The sequence below is a fragment of the Bombina bombina genome, chromosome 9 (genome assembly GCF_027579735.1).
Source record: "Bombina bombina isolate aBomBom1 chromosome 9, aBomBom1.pri, whole genome shotgun sequence".
NCBI classification, from domain to species: Eukaryota; Metazoa; Chordata; class Amphibia; order Anura; family Bombinatoridae; genus Bombina; species Bombina bombina.
Genome location: NC_069507.1, coordinates 42,394,166 through 42,411,615, shown reverse-complemented (window position 1 = coordinate 42,411,615; position 17,450 = coordinate 42,394,166). Strand labels below are relative to the sequence as shown.

The 17,450-nt window shown below is 35.6% G+C and overlaps 1 protein-coding gene across 1 annotated transcript in view; it reads left to right on the top strand.

Annotated features, from left to right (window-relative positions):
- The window catches only part of MAT1A (methionine adenosyltransferase 1A), a 63,120-nt gene extending 46,009 nt beyond the window's left edge, over positions 1–17,111 (top strand). The window contains exons 7-9 of the mRNA XM_053692064.1: positions 5,537–5,719; positions 10,700–10,833; positions 15,489–17,111. Coding sequence (XP_053548039.1) covers positions 5,537–5,719; positions 10,700–10,833; positions 15,489–15,591 — 420 coding nt within the window. The 3' untranslated portion in view covers positions 15,592–17,111. The remainder of the gene's footprint in view (positions 1–5,536; positions 5,720–10,699; positions 10,834–15,488) is intronic.
- Positions 17,112–17,450: the final 339 nt, after the last annotated feature.

Here is a 17,450-nt window from a genome sequence, read left to right as displayed (position 1 = left end):
ACCAGACAGAGCATGTCATTTTTAACAGCTTTATAATTTACTTTAATTCACAAATTAGCTTCATTCTCTTGGTATTTTTTGGTAAAGAGTAAACCTAGGTAGGCTCCTAGGACTTCAAGAGCGTGCACGTGTCTTCACCACTCTATAGGCAGCAGTGTTTGCAACTTTGTATAACATTGCTACAATCACTGTTGCAATTATTGCTGCCTATAGAGTACTAAAGACACATTCTCGCTCTTGAGGTCCTATGAGCCTACCTAGGTTTACTCTTCAACAAAGTCAACCAAGCCAATGATGCAAAGTTGATAGCAGAAATAAATTGGAAAGATGTTTAAAATTGTATTCTGATTCCTGAAAGTTTAAAGGGATACTAAACCCACATTTTTTCTTTCAGATAGAGCATGCCATTTTAAAGGACCAGTAAACACATTAGATTTGCATAATAAACAAATGCAAGATAACAAGACAATGCAATAGCACTTAGTCTGAACTTCAAATGAGTAGTAGATTTTTTTCTGACAATTTTAAAAGTTATGTCTTTTTCCACTCCCCCTGTACCATGTGACAGCCATCAGCCAATCACAATTGCATACAGATACCATGTGATAGCCATCAGCCAATCACAAATGCATGTTGATTGTTTTCAACTCCTAATTTTTTTTAAATACTTTAGCAAACAGATGGGACACTATGATTACTGAATAACTCTATAATGTATAGCACGTATTGGGCCTGAAATAGCAATTCATACCTCAATATTCAAACGATACTCTTAAGCTAAATGTAACCATGTTGCTTGTTGTTTATAGACGCTAATACATCGAGTGAATACAATTTAAGAAAATATTTATTTAGTGGTCAAATTATAATTTGTTTAGCAAACTGCCAGCAATTCAATTTTGAAATAAGTGGCAATAGACATACAGACCGCTGTTTAATTACTCTGTAAGCAGTCGTTAAAATTTTTTATTAATATATGTCTTAGATCAAAACTAGATCTGAATTTGCAACACTTCAATATAAGCGGCTCATTACCAATAGTAACCAAGCGGTATCTAAGTTGTTGCCCTCTAAATAGATAACAGACGTTATTTTTAAGTTAAATTACTATCCAATTCTAAAACTACTTAAAAACAATTTACGGAATAACCTCTGAGAATCTCCTGCATCCTAACTATTTGAATACTAGCACTGATATTTAAAAATAACATAAAGGGTGCAAAACTGACTACAATTAACAGTCAGTGGTGTAAAGATACACTGTAACAAATCACACTGAGACGGAGGAAACATTACACAATATTAGTATCTGCTCAATTGAATAACTCTGTATTCATAATAAATATTCAGCTGTTAGCTACATAGTTAAAATCTGGTAACAAATGTGGAATATCAATTCATAAATATATTTACTCATTGTATTCACAATTATGATAAGAATGTTATCTAAATAAAGAGACATCCAATCTTTATTGCAACTTTACTCCACTATTTACATATGGTGAATAATAAACCTTTATAACATTTACCCTATTAAAGGGCCAGTACGTAAGATAAAAGACTCACCACTTTAACAGTGTAAAATATTCTATCCAGCAACACTTTGTAAGTCTGGAAATATAGAAATATTAATTACCTTTCACTAGTAACCTAACTAAGGGCATCTTTATTTTGATACTGAATGATAATTCAGTGAACTACTCATTAGTTGTTCACTATAATCAGGATAGGTCATTTATGTTACAAAAGGTGAATCCAAACAATCTATATCCTGTATATCGTAGTCAGGGCCGCCACTAGAAATTTTGGGGCCCCTGACTTAACATTGATCAGGGCCCCCCCCCCCTCCTTTGACATGTGCAATTTTTGACCAATTGACTAAAACGTATATGCACTTTATTCTGTGTCTATTTAAACTTGGAAATGTTGTAAAGGTAGTAACATACCTTGAAACACACACACACACACACTCACACATAATGATTCACATATAGACACTCTAGCAAACACGCAAAGAAACTCAAACACAGACAGCCAAGCAGACACTTAGCACTTGTTTACATTGACCTTACAAGTAATGAGGTAAACTACAGTTTTGTAAAAAAAGGAGATATAGAAAACAAAATATGGAGTTCTGATTATCTTTTTGTAAAGGAAGATGACAACTAAATGATGACAACAGCCTGCAGTGGCTGAAAAGAAGGGCCCAGAACTGCCTTAACAATAATTTAAAGGTTAAATGGTAGATTGGTGACTTCCGGAAAGGTCTCATTAGTCTCAAAGTCTGTAGAAAGATGTGAATAATCAGTAGTAAGGTCATAATGTCCTAAAAAGGAACAGACAATGGACACACACACACAAACTCAAACTTGCACATACACCCAAGGAAACACCAACAGAGACAGCCTCAGAAAACACAGAAAGACATACACACACACACACACAGAGACACCCACAGAAAACACAGAAAGACATACATACACACCCTCACTGAGACATCCACAGAAAACACACAAAGACATACACACACCCTCACAGAGACACCCACAGAAAATACTTACCCTCAGAGAGACATCCACAGAAAACACAGACATACATACACACCCACCCTCACAGAGGCATCCAGAGAAAATACACAAAGACAAACACACGCCCACCCTCACAGAGACATCCATAGAAAAAGCTCAAAGACATATGCACACACCCTCACAGACATCCACAGAAAATGCACAAAGACATACACACCCACCCTCACAGAGATACCAACAGAAAAAAAATAGATACACACTCATAGAGACACAAACCAAAGCACAAAGACATAAACACAGACACCCACAGAAACACTCACAGGAGGAAACATTTATGCACCTTGCATCCCCTAAATCAACAGTGTGTGACATGCATGATAAAAAAAAATGCAGAAATTAAGAGATCACTTTTTAAAGAATCATATTTGTAAATGTGCAAACAAAAATAATTCTGTGAATTCAAAATTGTACATTAATGATCTGGGTATATGGCTAGATGAAGAAAAGTACTTTTAAAAGGTTGACATATGTTTGTTTGATATTTTCCCCAACCAAGAGCACCACTTAAAATATAGTGTACAAATGTTCCCATCTGTCAGCTGTACTTGTGGATTTTGAAAATCCGGTACTCTATATGGTCTTGGTGGAACCATAAGCTGTGGTACTCATACCATTAGATCTGGTTAAATGCAGGATTTAAGCTTGTTGGCATGCATTTCAAAATGAAGTCAGCTGTAGAGTAAACTGAACAGTTTTAAGTTAACCTATCTCATTTCCAACACTGAGCAATCTTAGTCTGAGAGTATAACATGTTATGCAGATGTAAAAATCTTAGAAAAAATGCCCCCTTGTATCTGGAAAGTCCTTGCATAAAGGGGCAGTAAACTGGAATGTAATATATATCATTTGTGTATTGAGGAGGAAACATTTATGCATGGTTTTAAACATAGAATTTCTACAGCATTGTCAAATAATCATAAATACACTTCTGCTAAAAAAATGTGTTTTTATGGACCCCTGGCCCCATCATACAACTACTACCACACTGAAGTTACAATCCTAAATTGCACAAAGAAATAAAAAACATTTGCTAAGTAATTCCTACCTCCTCTGCAAATGAAAGTGATCAGCCGTCTGACTCAGGCACACACTCTACAAAGTGCCAAGTCTGTCTCACACTGTGGATAGTGGTTTAGTGCACACTCAGAAATCCTCTCAAATGCTAATACTTTACTCCTTGTAATAACATTTCCCATGCTCAATTAGCACTCTGCTGTAGTACCCACTGGTGGCTGCCCAAATTTAAAAAAAAAAAAAAAAATTTTTTTTTTTTTTTTTTTTTTTTTTTTAAGTTCTTGCCTCATGGGGCCCCCCTAGCCCATTGGGCCCCTGACAGGAGTCACCCCTGTCACCCCCTGATGGCGGCCCTGATCGTAGTAAATCTACCCCACTGTGAACCCTTAGTTAACATCATTCTGGAGTAAAAGAATTTCTTAAGTCCTTGAATACCCAAGTGCTATTACTTGTGAATGCCCTTGTTCTGTTTGTGTTTTTAATCTTTATTTGTGTTTTATTTTAAAATGTTGCAATAAAAGTTAAATTTTAACTTTATTTTCCAAACTCTATTCCATATCAATAAGATGCTTCAATAACCACATGGGGAGAGAGAAGTGCTAAGTAAATGCATTCTATCCATGATCAAAATTCTTTTTGACTCAAGTACTCCAAACAGTTTACATATGCATAAGCACTCTAGCCGTTTAACCAATTTTATTAATAGTAGCAACCTAATAGGCATCCCCTTAAACTCTGTGTAGTGCGGTTGCATTCCCTTTTGTCTTTAAACAAATGCATGTACGTTTATTCTGTGAATTCTTACACATGCTCAAGAAGTTTAAATTTAAAAAGACTGTGCACATTTTGTTAATGGAAGTAAATTGGAAAGTTGTTTAAAATTGCATGTTCTATCTAAATCATGACAGTTTACTTTTGACTTGAGTGTCTCTTTAAGCAACTTTCTAATTGACTTCTATTATCAATTTTTCTTCATTCTCTTGCTATCTTTATTTGGAAAAAACAAGAATGTAAACTTAAGAGCTGGTCCAATTTTGGTTTAGTACCTGGGTAGCACTTGCTGATTGGTATCTAAATGTAGCCACCAATCATCAAGTGCTACACAGGGTTTAGTATACCTTTAATTTAAAGTATATTAATAAACTCCCTTTAATGAGATATACAGTTCCAAAAGGAAAAATCCCCCTTACAATATTCCCTGAGGGACATTGTAATGCTGATGAAGCCCCTTATAGAATCTCGGCAGACCGAAGAGCTTTAGAGAATCGGACCCAAATAAGAAATAAGGCAAAGTGTTTTACCAATCAAGAAACAGACAATAAATAATATTGTGCAAACAGGATTTTAAAATGCCGACATTCACCTATAAGCAAACCTGCTGTTTAGAAAATTCCTTGTGAATAAATAAAACATATTTTTTACAATCTCACCGAACAGTATATCAAGTTGCTTTAACATCGGCTTATGCATTTGCTAATATCTATACTACTGATCAACCTGTCGTGTAATTGTTAAACCCACAAAATCCCCATCTTGTTTGTCGTTAATCACGCACATTTGTACAAAATCAGGAGATTGGCGACACTGATAACGACTTTGTGTTGTTTTCGGGAGGTACAGATTTCGGGTATTAACAGCAGAAGCATATTAGGATTGTTGTCACTGGAAAAGAGCACTGGCAATTCTGTCCAAAATTGATATCTGACAAAAACAAGCAAAAGTTTGTGATTAACCCCTTGGATTGTTACTTGCAGGACTACAAATAGTCTTATCATTACAAGGTGTTTTATCTTCCTGTTACTGAATACTTTCAAATTAACAAATACAACCCTTACAGATTCTTGTAAAAAAAAATACCCCAACAAAACAACACTTTGCAGATCTAGAGACCTTGAGTGTAGAATAAACCACTGAATCTATGTTTTATTTCATAGGGTGATGCTGGGGTCACCGGACGGAAGATAATCGTGGACACTTATGGGGGATGGGGAGCTCATGGAGGTGGTGCATTTTCTGGCAAAGATTCCACAAAGGTTGATCGATCTGCTGCTTATGCTGCCCGCTGGGTGGCAAAATCATTGGTTCATGCCCAGCTGTGCAAACGAGTGCTGGTCCAGGTATGTGCTATACCTGTGCTTTAGAGTACTTTTATACCTTAAGTGCAAACTGAAGATGGGGTCACTGCAAAACCCAAATACACAAAGTCCAACTGACTCCTCTGCACATAAAATGCATGATCTTTATTTATTTACAAAGGTCAATACAGCTTTACTGTTTCGTTAAAATAGCTAAATAAATGCCATTTACTGGAAACATCTGCCTGTATTTACCTATCTATTTAAGAGTTGAGAAGACAGTTGGACTGCGCTGTTTCGGAAAAGGGACAGTCTAGTCAAAATTAAACTTTCATGATTCAGATCGGGCATGCAATTTTAAAGAACTTTCCAATTTACTTTTATCATCAAATTTGCTTTGTTCTCTTGTATTCTTTGTTGAAAGCTAAACCTAGGTAGGCTCATATGCTAATTTCTAAGCCCTTGAAGGCCGCCTCTAATCTCAGTGCATTTTGGCATTTTTTTACAGGTAGACAGTGCTAGTTCATGTGTGTCATATAGATAACATTATGCTCACTCCTGTTGAGTTACTTGTGAGTCAGGACTGATTGGCTAAAATGCAAGATAATGCAAAATAACTGAAATTAGGAGGCAGTCTGCAGAGTCTTAGATACAAGTTAATCACAGAGGTAAAAAGTAAATTATTATAACAGTGTTGGTTGTGCAAAACTGGGGAATGGCTAATATAGGGATTATCTATATTTTTAAGAAATAACATTAGACTGTAGACTGTCCCTTTAACCAGATTTCTGAATGCATAAAATGTCTAAAAAGATACCTGGGAGTGTGAATATTGTGCTTATAGTACTTTATTACTTGGTAGTATGATAAATAGTAATATGTGCCGCCTTCCCTTCCTCCATATCTGTGCAGCTAGGACCAATATAATATATTACTCTCTGCTACCTCACCCAAAATATAAATTTCATCCTACAGACTGACCATAGCCCCTAAAATGGACGTCTCTCCTGCAAGGCATACATATCCATAGCACAGCGTACGTTCATTTGAATAATGTGACACCATTTCCCCCCTACCATCCCACCCACCCCTTAATAACATACATTTATTAGATAAAGTCACCTGGAACTCCTAGGCTATTTCATGTTAGGTTACACACTATTGTTCCTCACCCTTAATTCTTGTTGAGTTTCCTCTGTTCTTTAATTTCACAAATCCAAGCTCTTCTATACGTAATACTTATTATATATGACATAGCCGCTTACTCTTGTCAACTTTATTTCAAACCTATCACCCTTTAAAGCTTTTCTTTGTCATGCACTTGAATAAATGTGTACTTATTGTTACCGTCCTTGTATGTGTTTAATATTGAATTGCCATTATCCTATATATTTTTAAGGCTCACATCTATAGTGTTGTGTAATTATTTTTATTTGTTTGACTATATAGGGCTATAAGTTAAAGGGACATGAAACCCCAAATTTTCTTTCATTATTTAAGATAAAACTTTCCATTTTCCATTAAAGGACATTAAACACTAAATAAATGCTAGATAGAATGATGCACTCAAAGTAAAGTTAAGTATACGTATAACATGTAGATGTATTTTTAAAGTTTTATTAGCTGTTTAAATATTGGGAGCTGCCATGTTGTAACTTAGGTTACTTTCTCTGCTGTGGCCAATTAGAGACAGTTATAAATAGGCCAATGACTGTGTGGAATTTAACAGTGTTCTGCACTTCCTTTTCTAACAGGAACTGAAAAGCTGACAATTTCAGAGTGGAATTACAGGAAAAGGAGACAAACTAAATAATGAAAATATATTGCAGATTTCTTTTTATATATGCAATTTTTCATTTTTTATTACTACCTCAAAGTGTTTAATGTCCCTTTAAGAATTACATTTACTTGAAGAAAATTTACACGGTTCCATTCTCTTCCTTTGTTAAAGGAGCAGCATTGACTACTGGGAGCTAGCTGAACACATTGTATGAACTAATGACAAGAGGCATACATCTGTAGCCACCAATCAGCAGCTGGTGTATTGCTGCTCCTGGGCCTACCTAGATATGCTTTTGAACAAAGGATACTAATAAAAAGAGAAAATTAGATTAATAGAAGTAAATTTGGAAAGTTGTTTCAAATTGCATGGTCCATCTGAATCAAGACATTCTTGAGAGCTATGTGGCAGCAGTTTTGCAAGAATGCTTTTGAACACTAGATGGCGGCAGTGTTCACACAATGTTATGTTAAAACCATTCCTGCAAAACTGCTGCCACATAGCTCTCAAGACATATAGGTAAGCCCTGAATCATTTTTGTTATGACACTATTCTTAAAGGGGCTATTAACCCAAACAATTTATTTCACTATTCAGGTAGAGAATACAATTTTCATCAACATTTCAATTTACTTCTATTATCTAATTTTCTTCATTCTTTAGATATCCTTTGCTGAAGAAATAGCAATGCACATGGGTGAGCCAATCATACGAGGCATCTATGTGCAGCCACCAATCAGTAGCTACGGACCCTATCTAGAATTGTTTTTTTTAGCAAATTATATCAAGAGAATGAAGAAAATTAGATAATAGAAGTAAATTAGAAGGTTGTTTAAAAAGGTATGTTCTATCTAAATCATGAAAGAAAAAAAATTGTGTCCCTTTAACTTATAATTGCAATAATGTGACATTACATTTTGTCATCCAGTTAAGACCTCTACAGATGGCAGGCAAAGGGCTTTAACATTGAGACACATACACACACATATGTACTGTATGTGTGTGTATATACTGTATATATATATATATATATATATATATATATATATATATATATATATATATATATATATATATATATATATATATGTGTGTGTGTGTGTGTGTGTGTCCATATGTATTTATTTGCATATGTATTTACAGACATATACTATGTACACATATAAACACATAAATATATATGTACACATATAAACACACACACACACACACACACATATATATATATATATATACAGTATATACACACACATACAGTACATATATGTGTGCTGTTAAGTAGACGAAAACATGTAAAAGAATATTTATGCAACATTCATGTTTAATAAATGCTTTTATGTATTTACTGTAAATATTTCACATTCCAATGTTCTGCACATAGCAGAATAGGATCAATATATTTCTAAATAGATATTTCTATATATATCTGTATATATCTATACCTAAATATAAATATGTGTGCATATATATATATATATATATATATATATATATATATATATGTATATATAGATATATATTTTACCAAAAACCCATCAGATATATGTAGAAATATGTATTTATGAATAAATAGAACATATCCTTGTATAATGAAGAACATTTTAAAATGAAATATTCATATTTTCATGTCGAGTTACAGCAAATGAGAATATGCAATCGTGTTCGCGTGAGAATGGGGGGTTTTCCCCCCACTTTTTTTCTCCATTGACTTCTATGGGGAATACGTGAACGTGCACACAATATTCTTATCTTGGATTTTTGCGCTCGTCGTGTTACCACTTGAGCGAAAACAGTTTACTTTTAATTTATAATACGAGCGCAACACGACAAGCGCACAAATCTTCTAACACAATTAACGCTCAAGCGGGATTGTTAATTTGCACTTCACTTGTAATCTGGCCCTTTGCTGTTTATTGATGCATATTGTATTTGTGATGATTCAGTGGTATCTTTCACGTTTGGCTACATCTGGGTTTCTAACAGACTGGGGATACCCAGTGAGCGAATGTTTTTAAAGGGACACAAAACCCAATGCAGACAGAACATGCAATTTTGAGCAACTTTCTAATTCACTCGTATTATAATAATGTTTTCTTCATTCTCTTGCTATCTTTATTTGAAAAATCAGGAATGTAAGCAAAGGAACCGGCCCATTTTTGGTTTAGCACCTGGGTAACACCTGTCGATTGGTGATTAAATGTAAGCTAAATGTAGCTACCAATGAGCAAGCACTACCCAAGTGCTGAATCAAAAATGGGCCGACTCCTATGCTTACATTCCTGCTTTTTCAAATAAAGATAGCAAGAGAACGAAGAAAAAATTATAATAGGAGTAAATTAGAAAATTGCTTAAAATTGCCTGCTCTATCTGAATTATGAAAGAAGAAATGTGGGTGTTGTGTCCATTTAATATTGTGGCTCAGAGTATTGCACAATGATTGTGCATTTGGTAAATTAAAAAGCAAAAACAAAACAAAAACAAAGGCTCTTTGGGGCATATTTATCAAGCTCCGAATGGAGCTTGATGCCCCGTGTTTCTGGTGAGCCTGCAGACTCGCAAGAAACAGCAGTTATGAAGCAGCGGTCACAAAGATCGCTGCTCCATAACCTGTCCGCCTGCTCTGAGCAAGCGGACAGACATCGCCGGAAATCAACCCGATCGAGTACGATCTGGTTGATTGACACCCCCCTGCTGGCGGCCTATTGGCCCCAAGTCTGCAGGGGGCGGCGTTGCACCAGCAGCTCTTGTGAGCTGCTGGTGCAATGCTGAATGCGGCGAGCGTATTCCTCGCCTTATTCAGCGAGGTCTGTCGGACCTGATCCGCAGTGTCGGATCAGGTCCGACAGACCTTGATAAATAGAGGCCTTTGAGTGATAGTAAAAAAGGTTAAAGAGTGGTCATTTGAGCAAGTTTTCTTCTGAAATATTCAGCCCTGAAGGGGTTAAACTGTCACTTGATTGTTAGCTAATAAAAATGTAAAAGATGTAGATGATGCACAAAAATGTGAAGAAACGGTGCTGTGTGTTCTGAAAACAAGCACTTGGCCTTATTCAAACTTTATACTTACAAACCTGAAGAAGAAGCTAAAAATGTTATAGGTTTGAAGGAGACTAAAAAGCAAGATCATTATTGTTGGGTGAGATAAACAAATGTATTAACTTACACAGTTATTCACTAATGTATTATTTATAGTTAGAAAAGTGAATTATTCTTTGTAAAACATTAACTATACGTTGTCTCTAGGTAGCTTATGCCATTGGTGTTGCCAAACCCCTATCTGTGTCACTGTTTACTTATGGAACATCAGAGAAAACGGAGAAGGAGCTGTTGGATATTGTCAACCAAAATTTCGACCTAAGGCCAGGAGTAATTGTTAGGTAAGTAACTCAAATTTGCAGCGTCCGACTCAGGGCATAAAACTTTTAAAAACGTTTCAAATTTATTCTTTTGTCAAAATTACCTAATTTTCTTGGTATCCTTTTTTTTTTAAGACGTAGTCCCTTTTTATTAGAGCATACTGGTGAAAACTCAAGCTTAACACAGTGACACCAGCTAGCTCCCAGTAATGCTCAATGAGTTGCTTAATTTTGTACTTTCATGTTACTTTAAGTTCAATTAGGAAAAACTATACCTGACATAAACCAACTGTCTTCTGCTGTTCTGCTTCTAAACAGCAATTAAATGGACATAAAGTCAAACTAAACTTTAATGATTCAGATAGAGCATGCAATTAATACCCTTACTCGAGCGCAAAACCGATTGCGTTTAACCAAATGCACTAACCCAACAAGAAATATAAATATTTTGCATTACAATGTTCTTCACATAGAAGAATATGTTAAATTTATTCTAAATATATATATATATATAATTATGTATAGGTAATTACAGATATATATAGGAAAATCTATTTAAAAATACTTAGAACATATTCCTCTATGTGATAATATTTACAATACATACATATTTAAACACTTTATTAACCCCTTAATGACAACTGACGTACCAGGTACGTCATGCATTAACAAGCAGTTAGTGACAATGGACGTACCTGGTACGTCAGTTGTCTAACAGAGTGCTGGAAGCAATCGCAATCGCTTCCAGCAGCTCTCAGGGTATTGCAGTGATGCCTCGATATGGAGGCATCCTGCAATACCTTTTTAGAAGACTCCGATGCAGAGAGAGCCACTCTGTGGCCCTCTCTGCACCGGTAGCGATGGTGCCGTTCGTTGGTGGGTGGGGGGCGCAGCAGGGAGGCGGGTGGGCGGCCCATCGCTGCCCGGCATCCGGTTCCTGTGAGTGCAATGTGCACGCTGGGTGCCGGGAGCGTGCGGGGGGGCCTGCGGGGGGGGGCGCGCGCATTAGCCACTGACACCAATGAGGAGGGAGAGGAGGGAAAAAAGATTAAATTTTTTTTTTAAATATAAAAGGATCTGGGAGGGGGATGGGGGTATTGTGGGGGGGGGGGTTCTGCTACACTACAGAAAAAGTTTAAAGTGCAATAGAAAAAAAAAACTTTTGTTTTTGGGGGCAAACTGGGTACTGGCAGACAGCTGCCCGTACCCAAGATGGCGGCAATTAGGTAGGGGAGAGGGTTAGAGAGCTGGGGGGGGGAGGGTCAGGGAGGTTGGGGGCTAAGGCAGGGGTCCATCACAGCTAAAATATTTTATTATTTTTATTTAAAAAAAAAAACTCCTTTTATTTAGTACTGGCAGACTTTATGCCAGTACTTAAGATGGCGGGGACAATTGTGGGGTGGGGGAGGTAAGAGAGCTGTTTGGGAGGGATCAGGGGGTGGGATGTGTCAGGTGGGAGGCTGATCTCTACCCTAAAGCTAAAATTAACCCTGCAAGCTCCCTACAAGCTACCTAATTAACCCCTTCACTGCTGGGCATAATTCACGTGTGGTGCGCAGCAGCATTTAGCGGCCTTCTAATTACCAAAAAGCAATGCCAAAGACATATATGTCTGCTATTTCAGAACAAAGGGGATCCCAGAGAAGCTTTTACAACAATTTGTGCCATAATAGCACAAGCTGTTTGTAAATAATTTCAGTGAGAAACCTAAAATTGTGAAAAATGTAAAATAAAACTTTTATTTGCTCACATTTGGCGGTGAAATGGTGGCATAAAATATACCAAAATGGGCCTAGATCAATACTTGGGGTTGTCTACTACACTACACTAAAGCTAAAATTAACCCTACAAGCTCCCTACAATCTCCCTAATTAACCCCTTCGCTGCTGGGCATAAAACATGTGTGGTGCGCAGCGGCATTTAGCGGCCTTCTAATTACCGAAAAGCAACCCCAAAGCCATATAAGTCTGCTATTTCTGAACAAAAGGGATCCCAGAGAAGCATTTACAACCATTTGTGCCATAATTGCAGAAGCTGTTTGTAAATAATTTCAGTGGGAAACCTAAAGTTTGTGACAAAATTTGTGAAAAAGTGAATTTTTTTATTTGATCGCATTTGGCGGTGAAATAGTGGCATGAAATATACCAAAATGGACCTAGATCAATACTTTGGGTTGTCTTCTAAAAAAAAAATATATACATGTCAAGGGATATTCAGGTATTCCTGACAGATATCAGGGTTTGCAATGTAACTAGCGCTAATTTTGAAAAAAAGTGGTTTGGAAATAGCAAAGTGCTACTTGTATTTATGGCCCTATAACTTGCAAAAAAAATTCAAAAAACATGTAAACATTGGGTATTTCTAAACTCAGGACAAAATTTAGAAACTATTTAGCATGGATGTTTTTTGGTGATTGTAGATGTGTAACAGATTTTGGGGGTCAAATTTAGAAAAAGTGTGTTTTTTTCCACTTTTTCCTCATATTTTATCATTTTTTATAGTAAATGATAAGATATGATGAAAATAATGGTATCTTTAGAAAGTCCATTTAAAGGCGAGAAAAACGGTATATAATATGTGTGGGTACAGTAAATGAGTAAGAGGAAAATTACAGCTAAACACAAACACAGCAGAAATGTAAAAATAGCCTTTGTCCTTAAAGGGACAGTTCACCCAAAAAGTTTCTCCCATTTAAATTGTTCCCAGTGATCTATTTTATCTGCTGGAGTGTATTAAATTGTTTACAAGTAGCTCCTTTATCCCTATTTTGGCCTTTAAAATATCTGATTTAGCTTGTGGTTTCCCAACCTATACTGAAAGTTTTGATACTGGAGTCTCAGCTATTGAATAGCCTAAGTAAACACAGCCAGCAAAATAATTGATACTCACAGTGTGGTGCAGGATAGTTAAGTAATAAAATGATAATTTTCCATTGTTCTCTCTATGTATTGAGCTTTGGTGTTCCAGACAAATATAAGATAAGGAAGCAAGTCTGTGTACACAAAGTGATAACATAATGAGATCTGATATTACCTGAAGCTCAACCCATTGTAATAGGCTGTGGTTTAAAAGCACAAAAGCAGCTACTTCATATACACAAATAAACCTGAAAATGCAATTTCTCATACATTTTATACTCTGCAGCTGGTTTAACAAGTCATTGAAATTACATTAATATAAAAACAATATTACAGTGTACTGTCCCTTTAAGGGTAAGAAAATTGAAAAATTGTCTGGTCATTAAGGGGTTAAAAGTGAATATTGCATAAATGCGATTTCACATGTTTTCAGCTACTTGACAGCAAAAGGCTCCAATGCACTTTATATATATATATATATATATATATATATATATATATATATATATATATATATACTGTATATATATATATATATATATATATATATATATATATATACAGTATATATATATGTGTGTGTGTACATATGAGTTTATATGTCTGTAAATACATATATACACATATAAATACATAAATACATATGTACACACATATACATTTATTATTATTATTATCGGTTATTTGTAGAGTGCCAACAGATTCCGCAGTGCTATAAACATAGGCGGAGTACAACAAAACATTTATAGGGAACAAACTGGTAGAGGGCCCTGCCAAGAGTCGCACTGTTGTAGTCGGCTCTTAAGAAGGTGATCTACAAACAGCTTAGGCTTACATGCTAAGGGGGTTCAGGGGATAGCGATGGAGGAGAGGAACTGGTATAAAGAAAGGTTAGTGTAGGTTCTATGCATCCCTGAACAGTAGAGTCTTTAGGGAGCGCTTGAAGCTTTCAAAACTAGGGGAGAGTCTTGTGGAGCGCGAGCGAGGCAGAGAGTTCCACAAGATGGGAGCCAGTCTGGAGAAGTCCTGTAAACGACAGTGTGATGAGGTAACAAGAGAGGAGGAGAGTAGGAGGTCATGAGCAGAGCGAACAGGACGAGAGGGAGAGTATCTGGAGACAAGGTCTGAGATATAGGGGGAGCAGTGCAGTTGAGGGCTTTGTATGTCAGAGTGATATATACAGTATATATATATAATATAGACATACTTTGACATTTATGTGTATCTATCTCTGTGTTAAAGCCATTTGCTGCCCTTTTTGTTTTTTCTAACACCCGAGACCTCATATCTTTGAGCCCTTATAACTTTTTAATGTAATTTTTTTTGTTGCAATCATTTTTATTAGACATTGTTATCACGAGTGTAACTGCATTTTAAAATATATTTTTGATGTGTTTTGTGCAACTTTTTTGACTCGCATAACAGTTAACCAGAGCTCTGAAGTTGCGATATACCGACGCACCTTTTATAATAAATTAATTGAAAAGTTGTATAAATGATATTCTCATGAAAGAATCATTTGTCATGTCCCTTTAATACGTCATATTATTCAACAAATAATAAAAGTTAAGTTCTACTTTTTGTGTTGCATGTATATTTCTACAAATATTTTAGTACATTTCTGAGTAGGCCTGTGTATTTTAAAAAAGAGGCGAATGCTATAAGCGGCCGTCTTCTGCCGCATATAGATTATTACAAATGATCCCAATATGCAGGTCTATTTCTGAGTATTCTTTTTCAAATTTATTCTCTTACTATTGTGTGTGTAAATAGTTTCATGTCTCACATTTATATGCGTTTAATTATTTCTCAAATTAGGGATCTTGACTTAAAGAAGCCAATTTACCAGAAAACTGCCTGCTATGGCCACTTTGGCAGAGATGGATTCTCGTGGGAAGTACCAAAAGAGCTGATTTTTTAACACTGCATCAACATCTTAGAATAAGAAAGAAAATGCTTGTTCAGAAATACCACAACGCCTCTCAAATGTGCGAACTGACAGTTCCAAGCCACTATGGAATCTTAATAAAAAACATCAAAGGAAAAGGAACAAGTTTCAAACTCATAGACTCGGAACTAAATCTATTAACTCAAAATCAACATTGTACCACCTGCCTCTAAGTCTGACTTCTGGGAAAGAGAATGGAGGTTTTTCTCTTGAGATCAGAATAATGACCATGTGGCTGCTATCAAAACAGTACAGGGTTTTGTTAACTCAACCAGTCAAATCTAGTGATGGTTTTCTTTTGTGCTGCTAAATAATTATTTCTGCCAGTTAATTCTGAGAAATCAACTCAACTCTGCTGCTGTGAATATCCTTTGTTAATCTACATTCTGTGTCGAATCAGTCAAGACAACAAAATTATACGTGTGGTGGCTTCAGATTTTTTGAAAACCTTTGGGTCCAAAGAAACGTGTCTGGTCATAGTTTTTATTTTTACAAGTTCTTTGGTATTTATTTTGTTAAATAAGGCTAATTTTGTACTGTACTTCGTACACTACCCATGCAATTAAAGGGACGGTAATCACCTTGAGATTTTTATATAAAATATTTAGTTATGCATAATGAAACAACTTTGCAATATATTTTTATTATTTATTTGTCCCCCTTTTTCTGAAAATAGAGCAATTTCGTATTCTGAGTCCTTGAAATGCACCCTGCAGACTTATCAAGGCTAACCCTGCTACATGTATGTCCCTAATTGCCTTTAGCAGATAACAACTGCAATTCACTTTACACTATGTTTACAACAGTGGCTAGCTTTGTTGTCTGCAGACTAAAGCAGAGATTGGCTCCTTTAAATATGGCAAACGATGGGTGGAGTTTGGCTATTAAATAATTATTGCATTTAAAAGGGTCTTAATTTGTTTTAAAGCATTATAACTTGGCTGATATGTTATTCTATAGCACAACAGAATAAATATCTTGTAATTTACTGTCCTATTAAGTTTGCTTTAGGAAAAAGATAATGGTTCTGAACACCTAATTTAAAGAATAAAAAGTATACCCCCCAAATAAAGAAATAAAAATAAAGGATATCTAAGCATAAAATCTCACTGGAATGGACTATATTAAGAATCTTAAAGTGTAGCTTGTGCATAACAGCTGTTTTTGTTTACTAGATTAGTATTTGTCATATGGTTTAAATAGTTAAAGGGATACTAACCCCAATTTTTTTCTTTAATGATTCAGATAGAGCATGCAATTTTAAGCAACTTTCTAATTTACTCTTATTATCAAATTCTCTTCGTTCTCTTGCTATCTTTATTTAAAAAGCAGGAATGTAAAGCTTAGGAGCCAGCCCATTTTGGGTTCAGAACCTGGGTTAGGCTTGCTTATTGGTGGCTAAATGAAGACACCAATAAGCAAGCACTTTCCAGGGTGCTGAACCTAAAATGGGCCGGCTCCTGTTTTTTAAATAAAGATAGCAAGAGAATGAAGGGAAAATTGATAGTAGGAGTAAATTAGAAAGTTGCTTAAAATTTCATGCTCTATCTGAATCATTAAAGTAAAAAATGTGGGTTTATTATCCGTTTAAAGAATTAACAGAATGCACTTTGTAACATATACGTGATTGGATAATGTTAACTTTGTGCTTATTTCCCAGCTACAGTGTGTAAGATCAAAACTGCATTTGGAAAGAGAAACCTTGATTTTTGCCTGAAAGCAAATTAAAGAACTCTTTGCCGAATGCTGCAATGAAATGACAAATTTTTGCTATACACAATTATTACAGCAACTCTGTTTTGTTTATTATGCCTGGCAACCTAATTAAAGAG